Source organism: Leptonychotes weddellii, chromosome 5 (genome assembly GCF_054177405.1).
Source record: "Leptonychotes weddellii isolate Sample4059 chromosome 5, ASM5417740v2, whole genome shotgun sequence".
Taxonomy (NCBI): Eukaryota; Metazoa; Chordata; class Mammalia; order Carnivora; family Phocidae; genus Leptonychotes; species Leptonychotes weddellii.
In genome coordinates, this window is record NC_138373.1 from 33,422,406 (window position 1) to 33,441,780 (window position 19,375).

At 41.7% G+C, this 19,375-nt stretch overlaps 1 protein-coding gene and 1 long non-coding RNA gene across 6 annotated transcripts in view; one reads left to right on the plus strand and one right to left on the minus strand.

Moving 5' to 3' along the window:
- The window catches only part of LOC115944200 (uncharacterized), a 19,276-nt gene extending 16,474 nt beyond the window's left edge, over positions 1–2,802 (minus strand). For 2 of the 4 annotated variants that reach the window (XR_014145389.1, XR_014145388.1), the window contains exon 1: positions 2,584–2,802. This is a non-coding gene — a long non-coding RNA (uncharacterized LOC115944200). The remainder of the gene's footprint in view (positions 1–2,583) is intronic. The other 2 variants (XR_004078779.2, XR_014145387.1) reach the window with 2 other exon arrangements.
- ZNF200 (zinc finger protein 200) lies at positions 2,801–12,949 on the plus strand. 2 transcript variants are annotated; one of them, XM_006743019.3, is made up of 5 exons: positions 2,801–3,249; positions 3,938–4,268; positions 4,865–4,956; positions 5,296–5,416; positions 11,671–12,949. In XM_006743019.3, the coding sequence occupies exons 2-5, from the start codon at positions 4,022–4,024 to the stop codon at positions 12,420–12,422; spliced, it is 1,212 nt and encodes a 403-aa protein (XP_006743082.1). In that variant the 5' UTR covers positions 2,801–3,249; positions 3,938–4,021; the 3' UTR covers positions 12,423–12,949. The 2 variants fall into 2 exon arrangements, with proteins under 2 accessions (XP_006743082.1, XP_030894734.1); XM_031038874.2 differs by lacking the exon at positions 2,801–3,249 and adding an exon at positions 3,288–3,591.
- The last annotated feature ends 6,426 nt before the right edge of the window (positions 12,950–19,375 follow it).

Below are 19,375 nucleotides of genomic sequence, written 5' to 3' on the forward strand. Positions count from 1 at the left end.
CCTAAAATGGCTCCAGAATGTGAACTATTTCATAACACTTGCTACAGTTGGCCATACAATCCTTCAGAAAGATTAAATAATGTTTTATGCCCAAAGCAATGTTTGTCATTTAAAATATTTTGCTCATTTGGGGCGCCTGGGTGGCTCAGTCAGTTAAGCATCTGCCTTTGGCTCAGGTCATGATCCTGGGGTCCTGGGATCAAGCCCCGCATTGAGCTCCCTGCTCAGCAGGGAGTCTGCTTCACCCTCTGACCCTCCCCTCTCTTGTGCTCTGCTCTCTCAAATAAATAAATAAAATCTTAAAATAAAATAAAATTTTGGGGGGTGACTGGGTGGCTCAGTCGTTAAGCATCTGCCTTCGGCTCAGGTCGTGATCCCAGGGTCCTGGGATCGAGCCCCACATCAGGCTCCCTGCTCCGCGGGAAGCCTGCTTCTCCCTCTCCCCCTGCTTGTGTTCCCTCTCTCGCTGTGTCTCTCTCTGTCAAATAAATAAATAAAATCTTTTAAAAAATAATAATAAAATAAAATAAAAAAGTAAAATTTTTTGTTCATTCAATAGAGATATAATGGGGTTTTACCTATGTTTTAAAATTAGTGAGGCTGTGAATTTAATTTTCCATGTGGACTTCTATCTTTTGCTTCATTCCACAGAAACAGCACAGCTTCTTTGACTACTTGCTATGTGGAATCTAAATATTGAACTTAGCTGTCTGTAGTACTTCTTCAAAAGTATTTTATTATTTTTAAAGTTCTATTTATTTGTCAGAGAGAGAGTACAAGCAGGGGAACAGCAGGCAGAGGGAGAAGCAGGAGCCCTGCTGAGCACAGACCCCAATGCAGGACTCGATCCCAGGACCCTGAGATAATGACCTGAGCCAAAGGCAGATGCTTAACCCACCAAGCCACTCAGGCATCCCTCAGAAATATTTTAGATGCTAAACATTTGTATTTGTACAATGAAAATTTCCCTGTCTGGTGTTTCTTTTTTTAATTGAGATATAATTCACAAACCATAAAATTCACCCTTTTAAAGTGTATAGTTAAATGGGTTTTAGTATATTCACAATGTATACAAACATCACCACTAAATCCAGAACATTTTCAAAACAAGCCCTGCATCCATTTGCAGTCACTTGCCACTCTCCCCTTCCCCCAGCCCCTGACAACTACTACCCTACTTTTTGTCTCTATGGATTTGCCTATTCTGAACATTTCATGCAAGTAGAATCACACACTATGTGGTCTTCTGTGACAGACTTCTTTCACTTGGCATAATGTTTTTGAGGTCCATCCCACGTTGCAGCATGTATTAGTACTCATTCCTTTTCTTACTGCTGAATAATAATCCATTATATAGATATACTACATCTTGTTTAGCCACTCATCAGGGTTTTTTTTTTTTAAAGATTTTTGAGAGAGAGAGAGAGCATGAGCGGGGGGTGGGCGGTGGGGGTAGGGCAGAGGGAGAAGCAGACTCCCCAAGGACTGGGGAGCCTAATGTGGGGACTTGATCCCAAGACCCTGAGATCATGACCTGAGCTGAAGGCAGATGCTTAACCGACTGAGTCACTCAGGTGCCCCAACATTAAATTAATATTCTTTTGTCTTCTCTTATTGGTTATCAAATTCCATTTTTTTGTATATAGTATAAGGACACATTCTGTCTTTCCAGAAGAATAGACAATTTTTTGCTAGCACCATCTATTTTACACTAAGTTGAAATGCTACCCTTTCATATAGGTCCATGTACAGTCAGATCAACTTTGGTACTTACTATTCTTTTCTACTGTTCTATTTATTTACTTCCAGTTCAAACCATACTGCTTTGATTGAAGGAGTTGTTTTTTTTTTTTAAGATTTTATTTATTTATTTGACAGAAAGAGACATAGCGAGAGAGGGAACACAAGCGGGGTAAGTGGGAGAGGGAGAAGCAGGCTTCCCGCGGAGCAGGGAGCACCATGCGGGGCTCGATCCAAGGACCCTGGGATCATGACCTGAGCCGAAGGCAGACGCTTAACGACTGAGCCACCCAGGCGCCCCTGAAGGAGTTTGTTATTGTTTGCTTTGTTTTTGGTTTTTGATGTCTGGAAAAGCAAGTATCCTTAATTTTAGAAAAACTTTTGGTACCACACAGTTTTAACACTAGGCTGTAACATATTTTAAACCATGGCTAAATGAGTCACCTATAGTTAGCGTTAAGAAAAAAAAAATCCATTTATATTTTTACTTTGGTCACCCAGGTGGAGGCTGGCGTTACATAGAGCAATAAAGCAATCCCTGCCCCGGGGTTGTCACAACGCTGATCAGTGCCTCACTGGGGAATGAACCGAGTATGGGAACAACGCAGGGAGAAAGGGCGGTTAGGCCTCCCTGAGAGGCTGAGGACGGAAACGAAGGCGACTGGAGAAGGATCACTAGGATTTCTCAGAAAACAAGACGGCCCGTTCAGACCGCAAGGTAGAAACCTGCAAGCGGGGAAGGGAAGGGTCGCCCGGTTCTGACCTATGGGCTGCCCTTACCGGAAGGGACAGCTGTGACAGGACCCAGAACCAGGCATAGACCTTGACCCGCCACCCACTCACCGCTTCAGCGGTCCTTCGACACACCCTGGATGCTGCGGCGAAAACAGCCGCAGCCTCTCGCAGATCTTCCGGTCCGAGAGGCAGCCTACTTCCGGTCGAGCCCGGGGAAAGCGGGGTGGGGTGAGGGTGGGACTGTCCCGCCCCAGCCGCCGCGCCTGGCGGCCTCCCATTAGCTGTTTGGAGCCGAACTACATTTCCCAGCAGGCCATGGAGCTACACCGCCAGTACCTGGAGACGAGCCAGCTCGTCATGGAGGATTGAAGCTAAACTTCTGCTTTCCGTCTCCCAGATAGAGCCACAGAAACAGCGGTTGCCTCCAGCCCGTTCTCCCTCTGGCGCTGAGAGCTCTGCCTGTCGTCCTCGAGCATCGCTTTCTCAAGCGCAGCCTGACGGCTCCGAGCTGGGAGACCAGGCTTCCGAACCGGAAACGAGGCACCGGTTGTGACGTATCGGCTGCGGAGGCGCCCGGCCTCCCAGAAGGCACCGTGTCACGGCCGTCCTCCCCAACTGACGGTTCCTCACGCCAATAGTCACCGGCGGCCTGTGAGGACACTCGGAAGGGCGAGGGGAGGGCTCGGCCTCTCGCGCCTAGTTTCCCGGTCTCTCTGCGCCGGGGTCTCTGGGCCGTCCCCTGCGAGCGCCCAGGGGCGGCAGAGCCCCTGAGAGGTGAGAGGCTCCGCGAGGGCGGGAACCAGGCTGAGGTGGCCTCTAGGGAGCAGAGCTTGGTCCGTTGCTGGGGGAGCCTGCCCGGCTAGGGAGCCGGGAACGTACCCCGGGTAATGCCGCCGCCTGGGCTTTGTGTTAAAGGTACTCCGTGGCCGGTGGGAGAGGCTCCGGAATGGGCCTGGCCAGCTGGGCCCCACTGTTTGGTCCCTCGCCGCTCTCAACAGGGCTTTCATGGCGGAAAGGAGTCAGCAGGCCGCGTATGGACTAATCGTGCTGCCTTGCGTTTGCTCCTTGAGCCATCAACTGCCCCCGGAAGGGCATCCGAGGGACCCGCGGTCCAAGGTGCGCAGTACGGCTTCATTTAATGGCTAGGCCAACTTCTAAGCAGATGCCCTTGGTACTGGACACCAGGTTTCCTATCTTCTAGCCCATTGCTCTTCCCAGTGGAGCTTGCACTTCATGTTTCTCAGGAGAATGACTCCTGGGGTTTGGATATCCTCCGGCTTTCGTTCTCAGAGCTTCCTCTCAGGCCTTGCTATGAGTGTCTAGTTCAGCGACCTTCCGTTTCAGTTAGGAGTTCCTCACACAACTTGTCTTTCCTTCCGCTTTACATTTCATGTGGCCTCACTATCCTGGCCGTATATTGGACCTGGTTTTGTGGGTAAACCATGGTTTCTCTCATCTGCAGCTCGGCTCTCTGACAGATTTCCTTCAGTAAGAGGTGACTCCTGAAGCTCTGCAAAACGAGTGTGGTGTGTGATTGCAAGGCGTGATGGCTGCAAAAGTGGTTCCAATGCCCCTAAAGCCAAAGCGGTCCTTTATACTGAGAGTTCCTCCGGACTCCAAGCTGGGCCAAGACCTACTTCGAGATGCTACTAGTGGGCCCAAGACCATCCACCAGCTGGTTCTGGAGCACTTCCTCACCTTCTTGCCCAAGCCAAGCCTGGTCCAGCCCAATCAGAAAGTCAAGGAGACCTTGGTTATTATGAAGGATGTGAGCTCAAACTTTCAGAACAGACGTAAGAAGCACATGCTGTTTCACTAGAAGAGAAGGGAATGGTACTAGGGGCTGAAATAGGTTTTTATGTTAGTAATGAATTCAAGTTAGGATAGTGGGTATTGAAAAAAGTTGATTCGAGTGTCAACCTGTTGGGGAGAGGGAGTATTTTTTCTCAAGCTAGAGTTTGGATTGCTGGGTGTGTGTAAACCCATAGAATAAACAGTGTCAGTTTTACCCAAACGTTGGGAGGGTGTATATCATTTTAGGATAAAGAAATGTGATGAATTGTTGAATTGACTGCAGTTTATGTGGAATTTTGGAAATTTTGTGCTTGTTGTGGGCATTTTCAGACATTATCCTCCTCCAGCCTTCCCTTTAGTAGTAATGGGAATTTTAAAAGTTCTTAAGAGAATCATTCTTTTCATAATGAGGAGACCCTATATAGGTTCAAGACCCTGTGGTTTATGGCTTGAACTCTTCCTGGGCTCACAGAAGCAGAAAAAGCCATAAGTTGCCTTCGGAAGGAGTGAGGACAGGGAGGCCTTAAGGTGTGGTTAGGGTTCCCATATTAGAGTCACTGATTTTTCCATTAACTACAGCTTTCTCTTTACCCAGTGCAACCTCATCCCATGGTGAAGCTTCTGCCCAGAGAAGGAATCCAGCAGAAACAGGACACAGTGTCGCTGTATTTGAAAACTGAGCCTGAGGTGGGTTTGGTTTTCCCATTCACTGTTTTGAGTACATCACCTTCTCTGCTCTTTCAGCCCTCCCTGCTCAGCCAACCCATGTATAAAAACACACTCTTGGGAGTCAGTAAGGGGAGTGGGCTTGTTTTTCACTGCCTCCTTGGATATTTCTCTTCTGCTTGTCCTTTGGCTCCTCTCTGAGCCTGGCTCTCTGGTCCGTGCTGCATCTGCATGGAACTTATAGTCCCCTTTCACCTTCCCTTCCCTGATCGTTGGGTTTCAGTCTTCTTTGCCAGCAGAGCTGTCAAAGAACCAAAGAACCTCTGTTATTAAGAGGAAGGGGGCCTATTGCTCTTTCAGGAACTGGTGGTCCTTGAGGATTTGAATATATTTCATTCCCAAGAAGAATGTGTGAGCCTGGATGCTACTCAACAGCCCACCTCAGAGAAGGAAGACAATGTTGGGGAGATGATGTTACTGGGTAAGAAATCTTGTGTGTTCATATTGAATGCTGTGGGAAAAGCACATTCTTATGTCAGACTTTTTATTTTTTTTATTTTTTAAAGATTTTATTTTATTTATTTGAGAGAGAGAGCACAAGAGGGGGTAGGGTCAGAGGGAGGAGCAGACTCCCCGCTGAGCAGGGAGCCTGATGCGGGACTCGATCCCAGGACTCTGGGATCATGACCTGAGCCGAAGGCAGTTGCCTAACCAACTGAGCCACCCAGATGCCCCTTCTGTTGGACTTTTTAAAGACCTGATTAACACTAGCTAAGTATATGGTCACACACGTTTAATTTTTGTTCTATCCCATGTGGCAGAGCCTACACCAGCTGTGGCGGCCATTTTTCCTATATCTTTAGGGCAGCAAGGGCTGAGGAGACTTGTCTTGGTAAGCAAGACCTGCAGCTGATGTACTGACGTCAGATATTCAAACAGGTAGAAAATGCAGGCAGATTGTTTCTGAGTCCATTTTCTGGATTTAGTGCTAGTCCCCCAACAGGTGTATTTTAAATTAGTGTTTTCATTGGACCAGGACTCTTCTAAGTCTTTTTTTTCCCTTGATGTCTAGTAGCTGTGAAGTCTACTAGTGTGAATGAAAATATATCCCATGTTGATGGGAATAATATCTAGCACTTATCAAGCACCCATGTGCCATTATGTACGAGGCACTAGTCTGAGTGCTTTGCATGCATTTATTATCACATACATTTCTCACAAAAGTACTGTAGAATATAGGAATTATTACTATTTTACAGATGACAGAACTGAAGCAGAAAAATGTTAAGAAATTGCTGAAGTTCGGGCAACCCTCTCAGGTCCCCTCCCTCTTCAGGAGCCTCGTACTATTGCTCAATAAATTTTGCTTTCTTTCCCACCAAAAAAAAAAAACAAACCACACACAAAAACAGAAAAATTGCTAAATGTTACACAGCAGTAGGTAGCAGAGCAGGGATTTGGACTCAGAGAGTCTAACATCAGAGCTTTCAGTCTTAGCCCAGAATTATACTGCCTTCTTGCTGCATTTCTCATAACTTTTTCAGTGAATTGCCTATATGGTTGGTGAATGGGGCCTTCTTCATTTGTGCTTATTTCCCAGTAATGGTTAAAAAGTATTCTTATATGAAACTACATATGAACTCATCTGGCAGCAGCTTCTCTGTAAGCTAAGAGATGATTCAGCCTTTTTCTACAAATGCACTGCTAACCTAGAGTCAGGAACCCTCAAAAATCATTTTGCTGAGTGCCTAATACTTTTTACTTTGCCTTCAGGGCTGTTTGCTTCTGAGGCTGAAGTGGAACAGAAAGTGGGTTTTGTGAGTTGCTGGGGTAACAAAAATCAAATCCATGAGTGTTGAACTCTGTAGTTGTCTTACATTGTGTGGTCATGGTAGTGTGGTACATAGAGAGCCTGCTTAATTTCCCACAAGTTATTCTATGTAATATTTGTTTAAGATTTTATATATTATATATATGTGTATATATGTGTGTGTACACACATTTATTTATTATTTTTTTATTTATTGTAAATTCTACGCCCAACATGGGGCTCCAGCTTACGACCTGACAACAAGCATGCTCTACCAACTGAGCTAGCAGGCAACCCTAATATTTTCTTATTTTAGAGATAAGCATAAACAGATCAGATTTATTACACTGAGTTTTTCTCAGTCTTGGGTAAAATTAGCATATATTTTAGGTGACTGGTTGGTGGGTATGTTGCCAATTCCAGGAACACTTTGGTCATGGACCTTGAAGCTCTCAGGCCCAATCCTCACCCATACCCGAAAGCTGATGATTTAAACCAACATTTAATAAATGCTACTTGCTGTGTCCTTAGGTAGAGTTGGATTCTGGAGTTGATTATCAGTGGGTTAAAATGATACATAGTGCCCCATTCCTGCCCTCTAAAGCTTCCAATTTGTTTTTAAAAGATAAGTCATTCACATAAAAAGATAAGCATTATGAAACCATTGTAGCTATAAAGGCTATGACAAGGTCAAGATAGGATTTGGACCCAGGAGCAGAGTTTGGAAGAAGATAGATTTGATTTCAGATGAGATTGAATGCATGATGGGAAATAAAGTGAGATTATTTTCTGGGCACTTGAATATTAGGAATTGGAGGTCACATGTAAAGATGTAGAGATTTGGGAGCCATCAGTATATAGCTGACATTTGAAATAGTAACATTAAGTAGTTTGGAAAGGGAAAAGTGTAAGGGAATGAACTTGTAGGGACAGAAATCACAGGAGAATCCTTGGCAGAGGAGGATAAACTGTGTGTCTCAGTTCAAGGGAATCACATAAAACAACTGAAAATGTAGAATAGAACACTTAAATTTTCAAAGAGATAAGTTTCTGTGGTTATATCTGCCCTCTACTGTGCTAAGAGAATATAAGCCTTTTCAAGATTGATGCAGATTGACTACATACTATACAACAAAGACAGACTCAATAGATTCTAAAAAGTAGAAATAACACAATAGGATCTATCACAGTGCAGTACAACAAGAAAGTAATAATGAAATTGGAAAAAAAAGTTCCCTTCACCAAGAAATGTTTAAACTATTAAGTAACCTTGGGTCACGGGAAATACAAATTAAAATTACACAATTTTTCTAGGGGTGCCTGGGTGGCTCAGTCAGTTGAGAGTCTGCCTTTAGCTCAGGTCATGATCCCAGGGTCCTGGGACTGAGCTCCGTGTTGGGTTCCCTGCTCAGCAGGGAGCCTGCCTCTCCCTCTCCCCCTGCTTGTGCTTGCTTGCTGTCTCTCCCTCCCTCCCTCTCTCTCTCTCAAATAAATAAATAAAATCTTTAAAGAAAAATAAATTTTAAAAAATTACATAATTTTCCTAGCATATACCCTGTTTCAGAACCTATAGTATAACACAGAAGTAGATTTGAATGAATGGGAAGAAATGCCATGTTGACTAGTAAAATTTAACATTAAAACGTCAGTTCTCCCCAAGTCGGTTTATGAAGTGAATGTAATCCCTTAAAAAATACCAGTAGGATTTTTCTCCCTGGAACTAGACAATCTGATCTCTAATTCAATTGGAAAAATAAATGAGTAACCAGGAAAATTGAGAAGAAGAGCAGTGGAGAGGAAGGGGCTCAGAAAGGTGTTGGGACAACTCAGCCATTTGGCAAATCATACCCTACTTTGCACACCAAGAAAAAGCCCCAGCAGATTCACTTAGGAATACAAATGACCCATAAACACATGAAAAGATGTCCAGCCCTACTCATAATTAGAAATGCAGATTAAACTTATACCAAGTTACCATCTTATTTCATCTATCAGATTTCTAGAAATCAGAAACTTAGTACATTGGTAGTGAAGTTGTTGGGATACAGGTATAATACTGGTGGACATGCAGACTGGTACACTCCCTATATATGGGAATCTAATATTAAAGATGAATTTACCTTTGATCCAGCAGTCCCACTTCTGAGAATCTATCCTACAGATAACAGCATACATTCAAAATAATAGGCAAATGAGGTTATTCATTGTAGTATTGTTTGTGAAAACACAAGGTTGAAAACAATCCAAGTGTCTCTGCAGGGGACTAGTTGGATATGATGTGTCCACACAGCATACCATGGTAATCGCCATGCACTGGAATATAATGATCAAAATCAAGTAAGTTATATAAGAAGAGGGGAGAAAGGAAAATCTATCATCTAGAGAAACCATGGAAGAAAAAAAAGAAACTAATAAAAACTGGTACCTATCTGGGCGATGAGTAGAATGGATGGAGACAGGAACTGGAGTAAGACTTCTTAGCATATACCTTCTCATATTTAGATTTTTGAACCACATGAACCATATATTAGCTACTAAAATTTTTTTAATCTTAAAAATTAGTACACTGGGGCATCTGGGTGGCTCATTCAGTTGAGCATCCAATTCTTGATTTCAGCTCAGGTCATGATCTCAGGGTTGTAAGATCAAGCCCCATGTTGGGCTCCACACTAGGCATGGAGCCTGCTTGGGATTCTCCCTCTCCCTCTGTCCCTTCCCCTCCCAACCCCGCTCATGCTCTCTCACACACGTGCGTTGTCTCAGATAAATTAATAAAATCTTGAAAAAAAAAAAATAGGGAAACCTGCTATCACTATTAAAATCATTAACTGGATAAAGCAAAAAGATAAGTTAAGAAGCATAAATATTGGGGTGCCTGAGTGGTGCATTCGGGTTAAGCATCTGCCCTTGGCTCAGGTCATGGTCCCAGCATCCGGGAATGGAGCCCCACGTTGGGCTCCCTGCTCAGCAGGGAGCCTACTTCGCCCTGTCATGCCCACTTGCGCTCTCTCTCGTTATCTCTGTCGATATCTCTGTCTCTCTCAAATAAATAAAATCTTTAAAAAGAATAAATACTGGGAAGGGAGGGAACCAAAATATGGTTTGTACTTAGAAAATCTAAAAGGATCAACAAAAACATCTTTAATAGTCTTAAAGTAGGTAGACAGGGAATGTTTAACAATAGCATTCTTAAATTAACACAAAATGATGGAAGCTGTCATTCAGAATGGCTATAAAATAGTAAACCACAGGGGCGCCTGGGTGGCTCAGTCATTAGGTGTCTGCCTTCGGCTCAGGTCGTGATCCCAGGGTCCTGGGATCCAGCCCTGTGTTGGGCTCCCTGCTCAGCGGGAAGCCTGCTTCTCTCTCTCCTGATTCCCCTGCTTGTGTTCCCTCTATCGCTGTCTCTCTCTGTCAAATAAATAAATAAAATCTTAAAAAAAAAAAAAAAAGAGTTAAGTATAAATATAAGTTATAAAGGAATGGCTAGAAAATAGAAAATTTATCAGATTTTGATACTTTTTTATGGTTAATTTGTGGAGTTACAGAGGAAGATTTCAGTTAAATATTTACATCAGTAGTGATTGACACAGATTGATTTGCAAGATGTAAAATTTATTTAAATTTATAAAAGTCTCAGCCCAATAAATTACTAGTTTGTAATAACAAAGTACAAAAAAAACTACAATGAAAAACCATTTTATACCCATTAAATGTTTTTAAGTTCAATCTAATGCTGGCAAGATTAGGTAAAATTGATACCCACATGTTGATGGTAGTATTAAAATTGGTAAGCTTCTTTTGAAAGAAGTGTGGTAATCTTTATCAAGAGCTGTGATAATTATTGCCGTTTGCTTTCACCCAGCATTTCATTACCTAAGGGAGTGAATGAAAAAGAAAACGCCTTTTGGTGTGAAACTGCAAAGTCCAGCAAATATGCATATTCCAGGCTGTGATCAGCCACATACTTAAGTGGTCGATTTAACCCTTTATTTTCAGCAAGTTGCCCAGAGTTTTGGAGGTCCCTTGTCACCCCACCTTTTCACGGCATACTTTTTTTTTTTTTTTTACACTTTGTTACCTAGTCTTTATAATCTCTTTATTTCACAGACTTCTTTTGGAGGTATAAATACAGAAAAGTCTACAAATCATAAGTGTTCCCCTCCAATTTTCACAAAATGTACACATTTGTCTAACCACCACTCAAATTGACTATTCCTTGCACCCCAGAAGGCCGTCTTGTGCCCACTGCCCAATTACTACTCCCCTTCCTCCCCTAAAAATACCACATTGTTTTCTACCATAATTTATAGTTTTGTTATTTGTGGTAATCACTGTAATGCCCAAATAATCACCCACTGAGTGAATATGATATGCCTTCATTATTTTTGGTCATTTGAATTGTTGCCAGTTTTTCACTATATAGGACTATATAGTATAGGACACCATATGGTATTATCTAATCCTATAATACCGTAATATTTAATGTAGTGAAAACCTAGAAATAACTCATCTTACTGTTCACTTACTAGCCTCCTAAAGAGTATGAGTGGTACACTTTTTAGTATTTATGTCCTTCATCCCTTGGTCCTTAGCTCACTGCTCTACACAGATATAATAAGATCAATATGCACTTTTTGAGTAATTAGTGCCTATTCAGAAAGCAAACATATGACATCGGTAGTCCCACTCATTTTGTTAAAAAAAAAAAAAGAAAAAGACGGTGTGCTCACATTGCATAGAAAGATTTATCAGTCATATATTCCACTCATAGTAAGAGTGGAAAAGGAGTGTTGATAATGATTATCTGCTAGTCCTCAGATTTGTGACACTCAAGATTATTGTTTGATGAGAAATCTAACTTGTTTTTTTCCTGCCTGGTGTCATATCCCTCAAAAGTTGCTAAATTCTCTTTGTTTCCACAGTTAATGACATTAATCCTGAGAGTGAAGATCTTCAGAAGGAAACTGTAGAGAATGAAGATCATAGAGAGGAGACTTCAGATTGTGATGAAGTAGATTATTCTGTGGTCTCTGAGGAATCACCAGATTGCCATAAAGAAAGACTAAATACATCTATTCCCAAGCAAAGGAAAATGAGAAATCTTCTAGTTACCATTGAAAATGATACTCCACTAGAGGAACTCTCAAAATACGTGGATATCAATGTGATTGCACTTAGCCGAAATCGGAGAACAAGAAGATGGTACACTTGCCCGCTGTGTGGGAAACAGTTTAATGAAAGTTCTTACCTTATTTCCCACCAGAGGACTCACACTGGAGAAAAACCCTATGACTGTAGTCACTGTGGGAAAAGCTTCAATCATAAAACAAACCTTAATAAACATGAGCGAATCCATACAGGAGAGAAACCTTATTCATGTTCTCAGTGTGGGAAAAACTTTCGTCAAAACTCTCATCGGAGTCGCCATGAAGGAATCCATATAAGGGAGAAGATATTTAAGTGTCCAGAATGTGGGAAAACCTTCCCAGAGAACAAAGAATTTGTGCTTCATCTGCAGAGTCATGAGGCTGAAAGGCCATATAGTTGCAAAAAATGTGGGAGAAGATTTAGTCGGCTGTCCAACTGTACCCGGCATGAAAAAACCCACTCAGCATGTAAGACCCGAAAGCAGAAATGGGATCAAGAAAGGTCTGATGATCCTGCCTCAACCTGAAATGTTTCATAAGGAATTCTGAATTCCCAGGCTGTCTGAAAATACACAGATATGTGAAAACCTCATTATAGCCAAAATTGGATAAAATACCCATCTTGGCTAAAACCTCAAATTTTTAGAAGATTCACAGGGAAGAAAACATCCTCAAGGGCTATACCTCAGTTAGCATCCAGGATTAAGGAGCTTTATACAACAGTGCAGAAGCCACAGACCCCTTTCCCAAAATGGCTTTGAATATGAGTCTGGAGGCCACTCACCTGCAAGGTGAACAGAGTGACTCAATGTATACGGAAAGCATACCCATTTTTTCCCCCACATAGGAATTCACACTTGAGACAAAAAATATAATGTGAAGGTCCTTATCTGGAACTGTGTTCCCCTGAAAGAACCAAACTACTGATTTGTTAAGCCAGTAGCTTCTGTTAGCAATTCACATAACCTTCTAAGAATACCCTGTTAAAGCTTGAGTGTTGAAAGGGATTGTTTACTCTGGAATATAGGAAAATACAGCGATTGAATGTCAAAGACTTACTCTGTCATTTTTATGTGATCTAAACAATTGATCTCAGTAACATTTGCATTTTGTAGTGAAAGTGACTTTTACAGGAATACTTTTCACAACATACTTTTAAAGTATCTACTGTTCTTACTGTATTTTGTCCAGCTATTGCTTAGACAGCTTTCTCATGCCTTTCCATTGCCAAAAGAAGTTTGGCGCTCAGGCCCAGCCACCCAGCCCCATTACTGGAAAAGCTCTTCAGAATCTTGTCCCTCTGATGAGCCAAGAAGAAAACCTGCCTATAAAAGAAATCCAAGAGCCTGAAGAGGAAGATGAAGACATTGGCTTAGACCCATGACTGGTCAATAACCTTACCATGTGCTTAATTCCCCTCCAAGCAGTCATCAGACCCTTGGCAATGGGTGGTCACTACCTCACAAGCAAAGTGTTTTATTTTTAGCAGTTGTCTCCAGTGGCTAGCTCACATTGCCCCTCATGGAGACAAGATTCCAGAGTCTTCATTGTAGTGGATATTTGTTCTTTCGCCTGATACCCAGACTTTCCTGACTTGTCTGCCCAGAGGCAAGGCCAGCGGTGCCTTCACGGGACCGATCCTGTGGTGTGTTATTTTAAAGATTTTTTATCAGTTTTTGCTTTTTTTTTTTAGGTTTCCTAAGGCTTTATTTACATTGATATTTTGATTGAAATAGGTTAATCCTATAAACTGTCTGAGAAAACATGTTAGCTTTATAAACTTTGTTTCCCATCCAGAAACATGCCTTTCCATTTTTTAAAGTATTATATTCCTGAGTAAATTTTTCTAATTTTCTTCATGTAAATTCTATACAATTTTGTTATTGTAAATAGTTTTTTCATTGTATTTTTCTAGTTGATTATTGTTCTTATAGGAGTTATTTTTAATTATATATTTGTGAAACTAGCCACGTCATTGAATGTTGTTAATCTTCAGTAATTTCTCAGTTTCTCAATTTGTGGTTCAAAATTATACCACCCACAAATAATAGTTTTGTTCTTTTTTATTTTTTAAACATGTAGTTCTAAGCTTTGTTTTGGTTCGAAGCATACTAAAAAAGGACCTTTGATGATACAGTTCAGTCCTGAGTCCTAATTCAAACACTTAAAGGCCACATAAAAACTGTCCTTTATCAACTTTGTATTTTGAGCCTACAGTACCCTTTAAAAACCAGGGACAAAACTGGCTGCCAGCAATGTTATTCTCTTACTTCTTGAGAAGACTGGCTGGGGTCTGCCTAGTTATCACACCTAGAAAACAAAGGCTAATTGGCTGCCAAGCAGTGACTGGAGAGGGTGGGGTCCATGGGGCAAGACTGTTCTGTCCCCTATGAAAGGGTCTGACCACACAGTCCTCAAGGCCTTTCGGTGTGTGATACTCCCACGACGCAAACCCCCTCCCCACACCAGGAGGTGCCCTCGGTGCCCTCAGTGCCCTGGGCTGTGGTGCAGATGAGGACCCGTGCAGTCAAAGTCATTGGCAACTACTGTCCCCAGAGGCTGGGGCCTGGGCGCCTGACTTCCCTGCACCTACCCCCTGGACCCCAGAGGGTCTGGAACAGAATGTTCTTCACTCCTACCCTTGAGCTCAGAGCAGGATGCCCAGGGTCAGCATCCCCAAACAGGAGTACACTGGGAAGGTGTTAGATGAGAAAGTGCTCAATAAGGAGCTGACAACCAGTTAATGAAAAACAGCACACAACAATGAATGGTCTTCCAATAGAGCAGCAAGGGTCAGAACATCTGAAGGACCAGATAATCCGATTCCAGTAACAACTACAAATTGAAGGCATGCATCCCCTAAAGATGCAGCACAAGGCCCTGGGCTGTAAAAGGAAGCCACATACCCATGGAATTTCTTAAGGTGGGAGGTGGGGGAGAGGGGACATAGAAATTCATTAAAATAAAGAATACATATGCAGCTCCACATTGACAAGTGCTAGGAAGCAAAGGATTCTAGAAGAGTGTTATAGGTGGATTTTCCAGAGAGGACTCGGGAAGTGGCCTTTACACTGAGACCAGATGGATGAGATAGTGGAGGAAGGGGGCAGCAAGGGGATATTTCAATAAGAATACATGAACAGACAATTTTTAGGTAAGCTTGAATGGCTACGAGAAGTATGAAAGAATCTTCAGGCTTACTAGTAATCTAAGAATTATAAATTTGAAGAACAAAATGTCATCTTAGGTGTATTAAATGAGCAGCATGTGTGTGTATATGTTTGGCTTGGCAAAAGGGGAATATTAGCACTCATCTATTGTGACAATGTTAAAAAAAATTACTACGTGTCCCATCAATTTATCTTCTCAATATAAGGAAAAATAGAATACTGAAAATTAAACACAACCTAAATGAATAAATATGTATAATACATAACTAATAAAAAGCAATGCTTTTATCTTAGTTGGCTGGGTGGGTCTCATCCTCTCCATTCTCTCTTTTTTAGAAAGATTTTATTTATTTGAGAGAGCAGGGGGGAGGGGGAGAGGGAGAAGCAGACTCCCCACTGAGCAGAGAGCCTGATGCAGGACTTGATCCCAGGACCCCGGGATCACGAACCGAGCCGAAGGCAGATGCTTAAGCAACTGAACCACTCAGGCGCCCCTCTTTCCATTCTCACTTGAGCCCACTCCAGTTTCAATTCCAACACTTCACTGAACATTTATAGAATATTTCACCCAACACCAGCAGAACACACATTCTTCTCAAGTGCATGTGAAACATCACCAAGATGGACCACATCTGGGCCATGAAGCGCACTTTAGCAAATTTTAAAAAATAGAAATCATACAGAGTATGCTCTTAGATCGCAGTGAAACTAAACCAGAAATTAATAACAGATAACTGGAAAATACCAAAATATTTGTGGAAATTTAACAACACACTTCTAAATAACAGGTCAAAGAATAAATCTCAAGAAATTAAAAAATATTTTGATCTAAATGAAAATGGAAATACAACTTACCAAAACTTGTAGGATGCAGTGAAAGCAATGCTTAGAGGGAAATTTTTAGCACTGGACGCATATATTAGAAAAGAAAGATCTAAAATCAATAATCTAAGTTTCTACCTTGAGATCTACAAAAGAAGAGGAAATTAAATCCAAAGTGAACAGAAGAAAATCCATTAAAAAAAAAACACAATAGGGCGCCTGGGTGGCTCAGTTGGTTAAGCGACTGCCTTCGGCTCAGGTCATGATCCTGGAGTCCCGGGATCGAGTCCCACATCGGGCTCCCTGCTCCTCAGGGAGCCTGCTTCTCCCTCTGACCCTCCCCCCTCTCATGTGCTCTCTCTCTCTCATTCTCTCTGTCTCAAATAAATAAAATCTTTAAAAAAAAAAAACAATAGAAATCGATGAAATTAAGAACAGGAAGTCAATAGAGAAAACCAACAAAATCAAAAGCTGATTCTTAGAAAAGTTCAATACAATTGATAAACCTTTAGCCAAGCTAACTAACAAAAGAGAAATGGCACTAATACTACTGCCAGGAATGAAAAAGGGGTCATCACTATGAATCCTTTGGACCTAAAAAGGACACTAAAGGAATATTATTGTGAAAATAAGGGAAACTTTATTTTTTTCTTAAGTAGGCTCCACATCCAGCATGGAGCCCAACATGGGGCTTGAACTCAGGACCCTGAGATCAAGACCTGAGCTGAGATCAAGAGTCCAACACTCAAATGACTACACCACTCATGCACCCCAGGAAACGTCACTTTAAATGGAGTGGGGAGACCAGAAGGAGGAGCTCTCACACCCTACCACTCCTCATCATTTACAGACCCAACAGGAACAGCTTTTTGAGTAGATACTACTTGACTACCTCAGCAGGAGAAAGAAAGGTTTTCTCCTTGCCCAGCAATAACCCAGACAATGACAGTCACAACTCAGTCAATGAGGAGGCACTACACTTTGGAACTCCCAGTTAACTCCAATGGACTTTTCGCTTATAACAGCCCCTCCCAACTCCCCGCCTTTCTCTATAAAAGAGCAGTCCTCTACTTCGTTTTCAGGGATTGCCTATGGTTTTGCGACTGCTAGCATGTCCCAAATTACAATTCTCTCCTATTCCCAAATAAACCCATTTTTGCTAGTAAAATAACTGACAATTTTACTTTTAAGGTTAACATTATGAATAACTCTATGCTCACAAATTTTATACTGATAAAAGGATAAAACAAGAATAAATACAATTATAAACATATATGCATTTAACAAGACAGCACCAAAATACATTAAACAAAAGCTGGTTTCTTTCAAAATTTCAAGGAACAGGTACTTTCTATCTTACAAAGAATTCTTGGATATATAGACTAAAAATTGAAATGTTACCATTTATTCCATTAGGCAAGCATATCAATACACAAATATGACAAATATAAAAATCACATGTTAAATTCAGAAACATCCTCTGATTCTGAATTCTGTTTTATACAAGATGTCATTTTACCTATCTCTCTGAAATTAAGGGAAACTACACTATTTTCCTCTTTGTTCCTCAAAATCCAGAGCATCCTGTTAGTGATGTTTTAACCAGTTTCGTATGTTGGTCAGATTTTTATGTTCTGCAATCATTTTCAAAGTAAATTTAGTTATACTTTTAAATAGTATATTTCCCTCATTTTTTTTAAGATTTTATTTATTTATTTGTCAGAGAGAGAGAGAGAAAGAGCACAAGCAGGGGGAGCGGCAGGTAGAGGGAGAAGCAGGCTCCCCGCTGAGCAAGGAGCCCAATGCAGAACTCGATCCCAGGATGCTGGGTGAAGGAAGCCACTTAACCGACTGAGCCACTCAGGCATCCCTCCCTTATGTTTTATTTTAGAAACAGAATTAATAGGCAGCATATTTTCCTAGAGCAACTTGATAGAAATATATAAGTACAGTAAAATAAAATTGTGGAGACGATATAGTAATTTAGAAAAGCTTTATTACAAAATTATAGCAGAAAATCAGGATATAAATTAGTAACTACGTAAAATATCTCTGCACTGACATAAATTGAAGGCAGGGTGGAAAAAAAGATGCAGTTGATTGACATGGCTGAGATTCTGGAAGATATTTGTTTAACTTACCCATATTCCTGCTGTAATGCTGTGTGACACAGAAAGCTCAGGTAAGAAGATAAAAAATAATTCCTTGAATGCATGGCAAAATTAGGGCTTCTTGGAGCCCTAAATGAACCCTTCCCTTTCCTGCCAGTCTGGCTCTCCAGTAAGATGTCTTCCTATCTCTATGTCTCTGTTGTGAGAAAGAGAAATCAGCGCTGACATACAGGAGATTTCCTGGCATTCACAGCTAGCTGTCGATGCTCTCCCAATGAACACAGACACTATCAGTACCACACACGGTCATTCTGTGACTGTTATGGCGCAAAAAGAGACGACTCTGTAATCATAACTGAACACAAAAACGTGAACACTGTCCAAGCCACAAAAATAACCAAACTCCTCCCCCCTATCCTGGCTGATATGAGTCACTACTACTTCTTTGCCAATCACAGCTTTGGCCTTAGTCTAGTCTTCCCTCCTCTTAGATAAATTTTTTTTTTGAGAGAGAGAGAGTGGGGGGGGTGGGTTGCAAAGGGAGAGAGAATCTCAAGCAGACTCTCCATGGAGTGCAGAGGCCAATGCAGGGTTTGATCTCACAACCTTGAGATCATGACCTGAGCGGAAATCGAGTCGGATGCTTAACCAACTGAGCCACCCAGGCGCCCCTCCTAGATAAAATATTTTCAGATACTCAATCAGAATCATCCCCACTATGTGACACATGTAATCCAGAGCACAGACCCAATTCTTTAAGTCCTCACTAAATTCACCTCACACAAACTCAAGTCTTTTAGTATGTCCTGTGTAGCACCTTCTTACTAAGATGCTCACTACTCCCCATGGTATGTATTCTCCCTTGTGAGCCTAATAAACCAGAATTATTCAACAAGATATATATATTCCTAGTCAGTTTTGGCTGGAGGGCACTGGCAGTTCTAACAGGTGATTTGGTAAAACGATCTCTCTTTCCACCTTTAACCTGAAGTGGCTATATCAAGTCTGATGTCCCAAGACAGAAACTAGAATAATATTCAATGACAAATGGCTAAGTTGTGCACAATAGAAAAAACAAATATGATCTTCTTAGAAATTAGTTCCTTCCAAGATTTTCTTAGCCCATTTCATTACGAAGTAGAAAAAATTTCATAGCAACCACTTTTCCAAGAGCCCTTTTATGTCTTTGTTTCTCAGGCTGTAGATGAAGGGGTTCAGCATGGGAGTCATCACTGTGAACATCATAGCAGCTGCTATATCTGTCTCAGCTAAGTGCAAGGATAAAGGGTTGAAGTACACAGCAATGATGGTGCCATAGAAGAGAGAAACCATGGCCAGGTGGGAGCCACGGTGGAGAAGGCTTTCCATTTTCCCTTT

What these genes read in the sequence shown, in the direction of transcription:
- ZNF200 (XM_006743019.3), top strand. Translation starts at nt 4,022, where the DNA reads ATGGCTGCAAAAGTGGTTCCAATGCCCCTAAAGCCAAAGCGGTCCTTT. An exon ending in CTCAAACTTTCAGAACAGAC is followed by an intron (nt 4,269 to 4,864) that starts GTAAGAAGCACA and finishes CTCTTTACCCAG; the next exon opens with TGCAACCTCATCCCATGGTG. An exon ending in ATTTGAAAACTGAGCCTGAG is followed by an intron (nt 4,957 to 5,295) that starts GTGGGTTTGGTT and finishes TTGCTCTTTCAG; the next exon opens with GAACTGGTGGTCCTTGAGGA.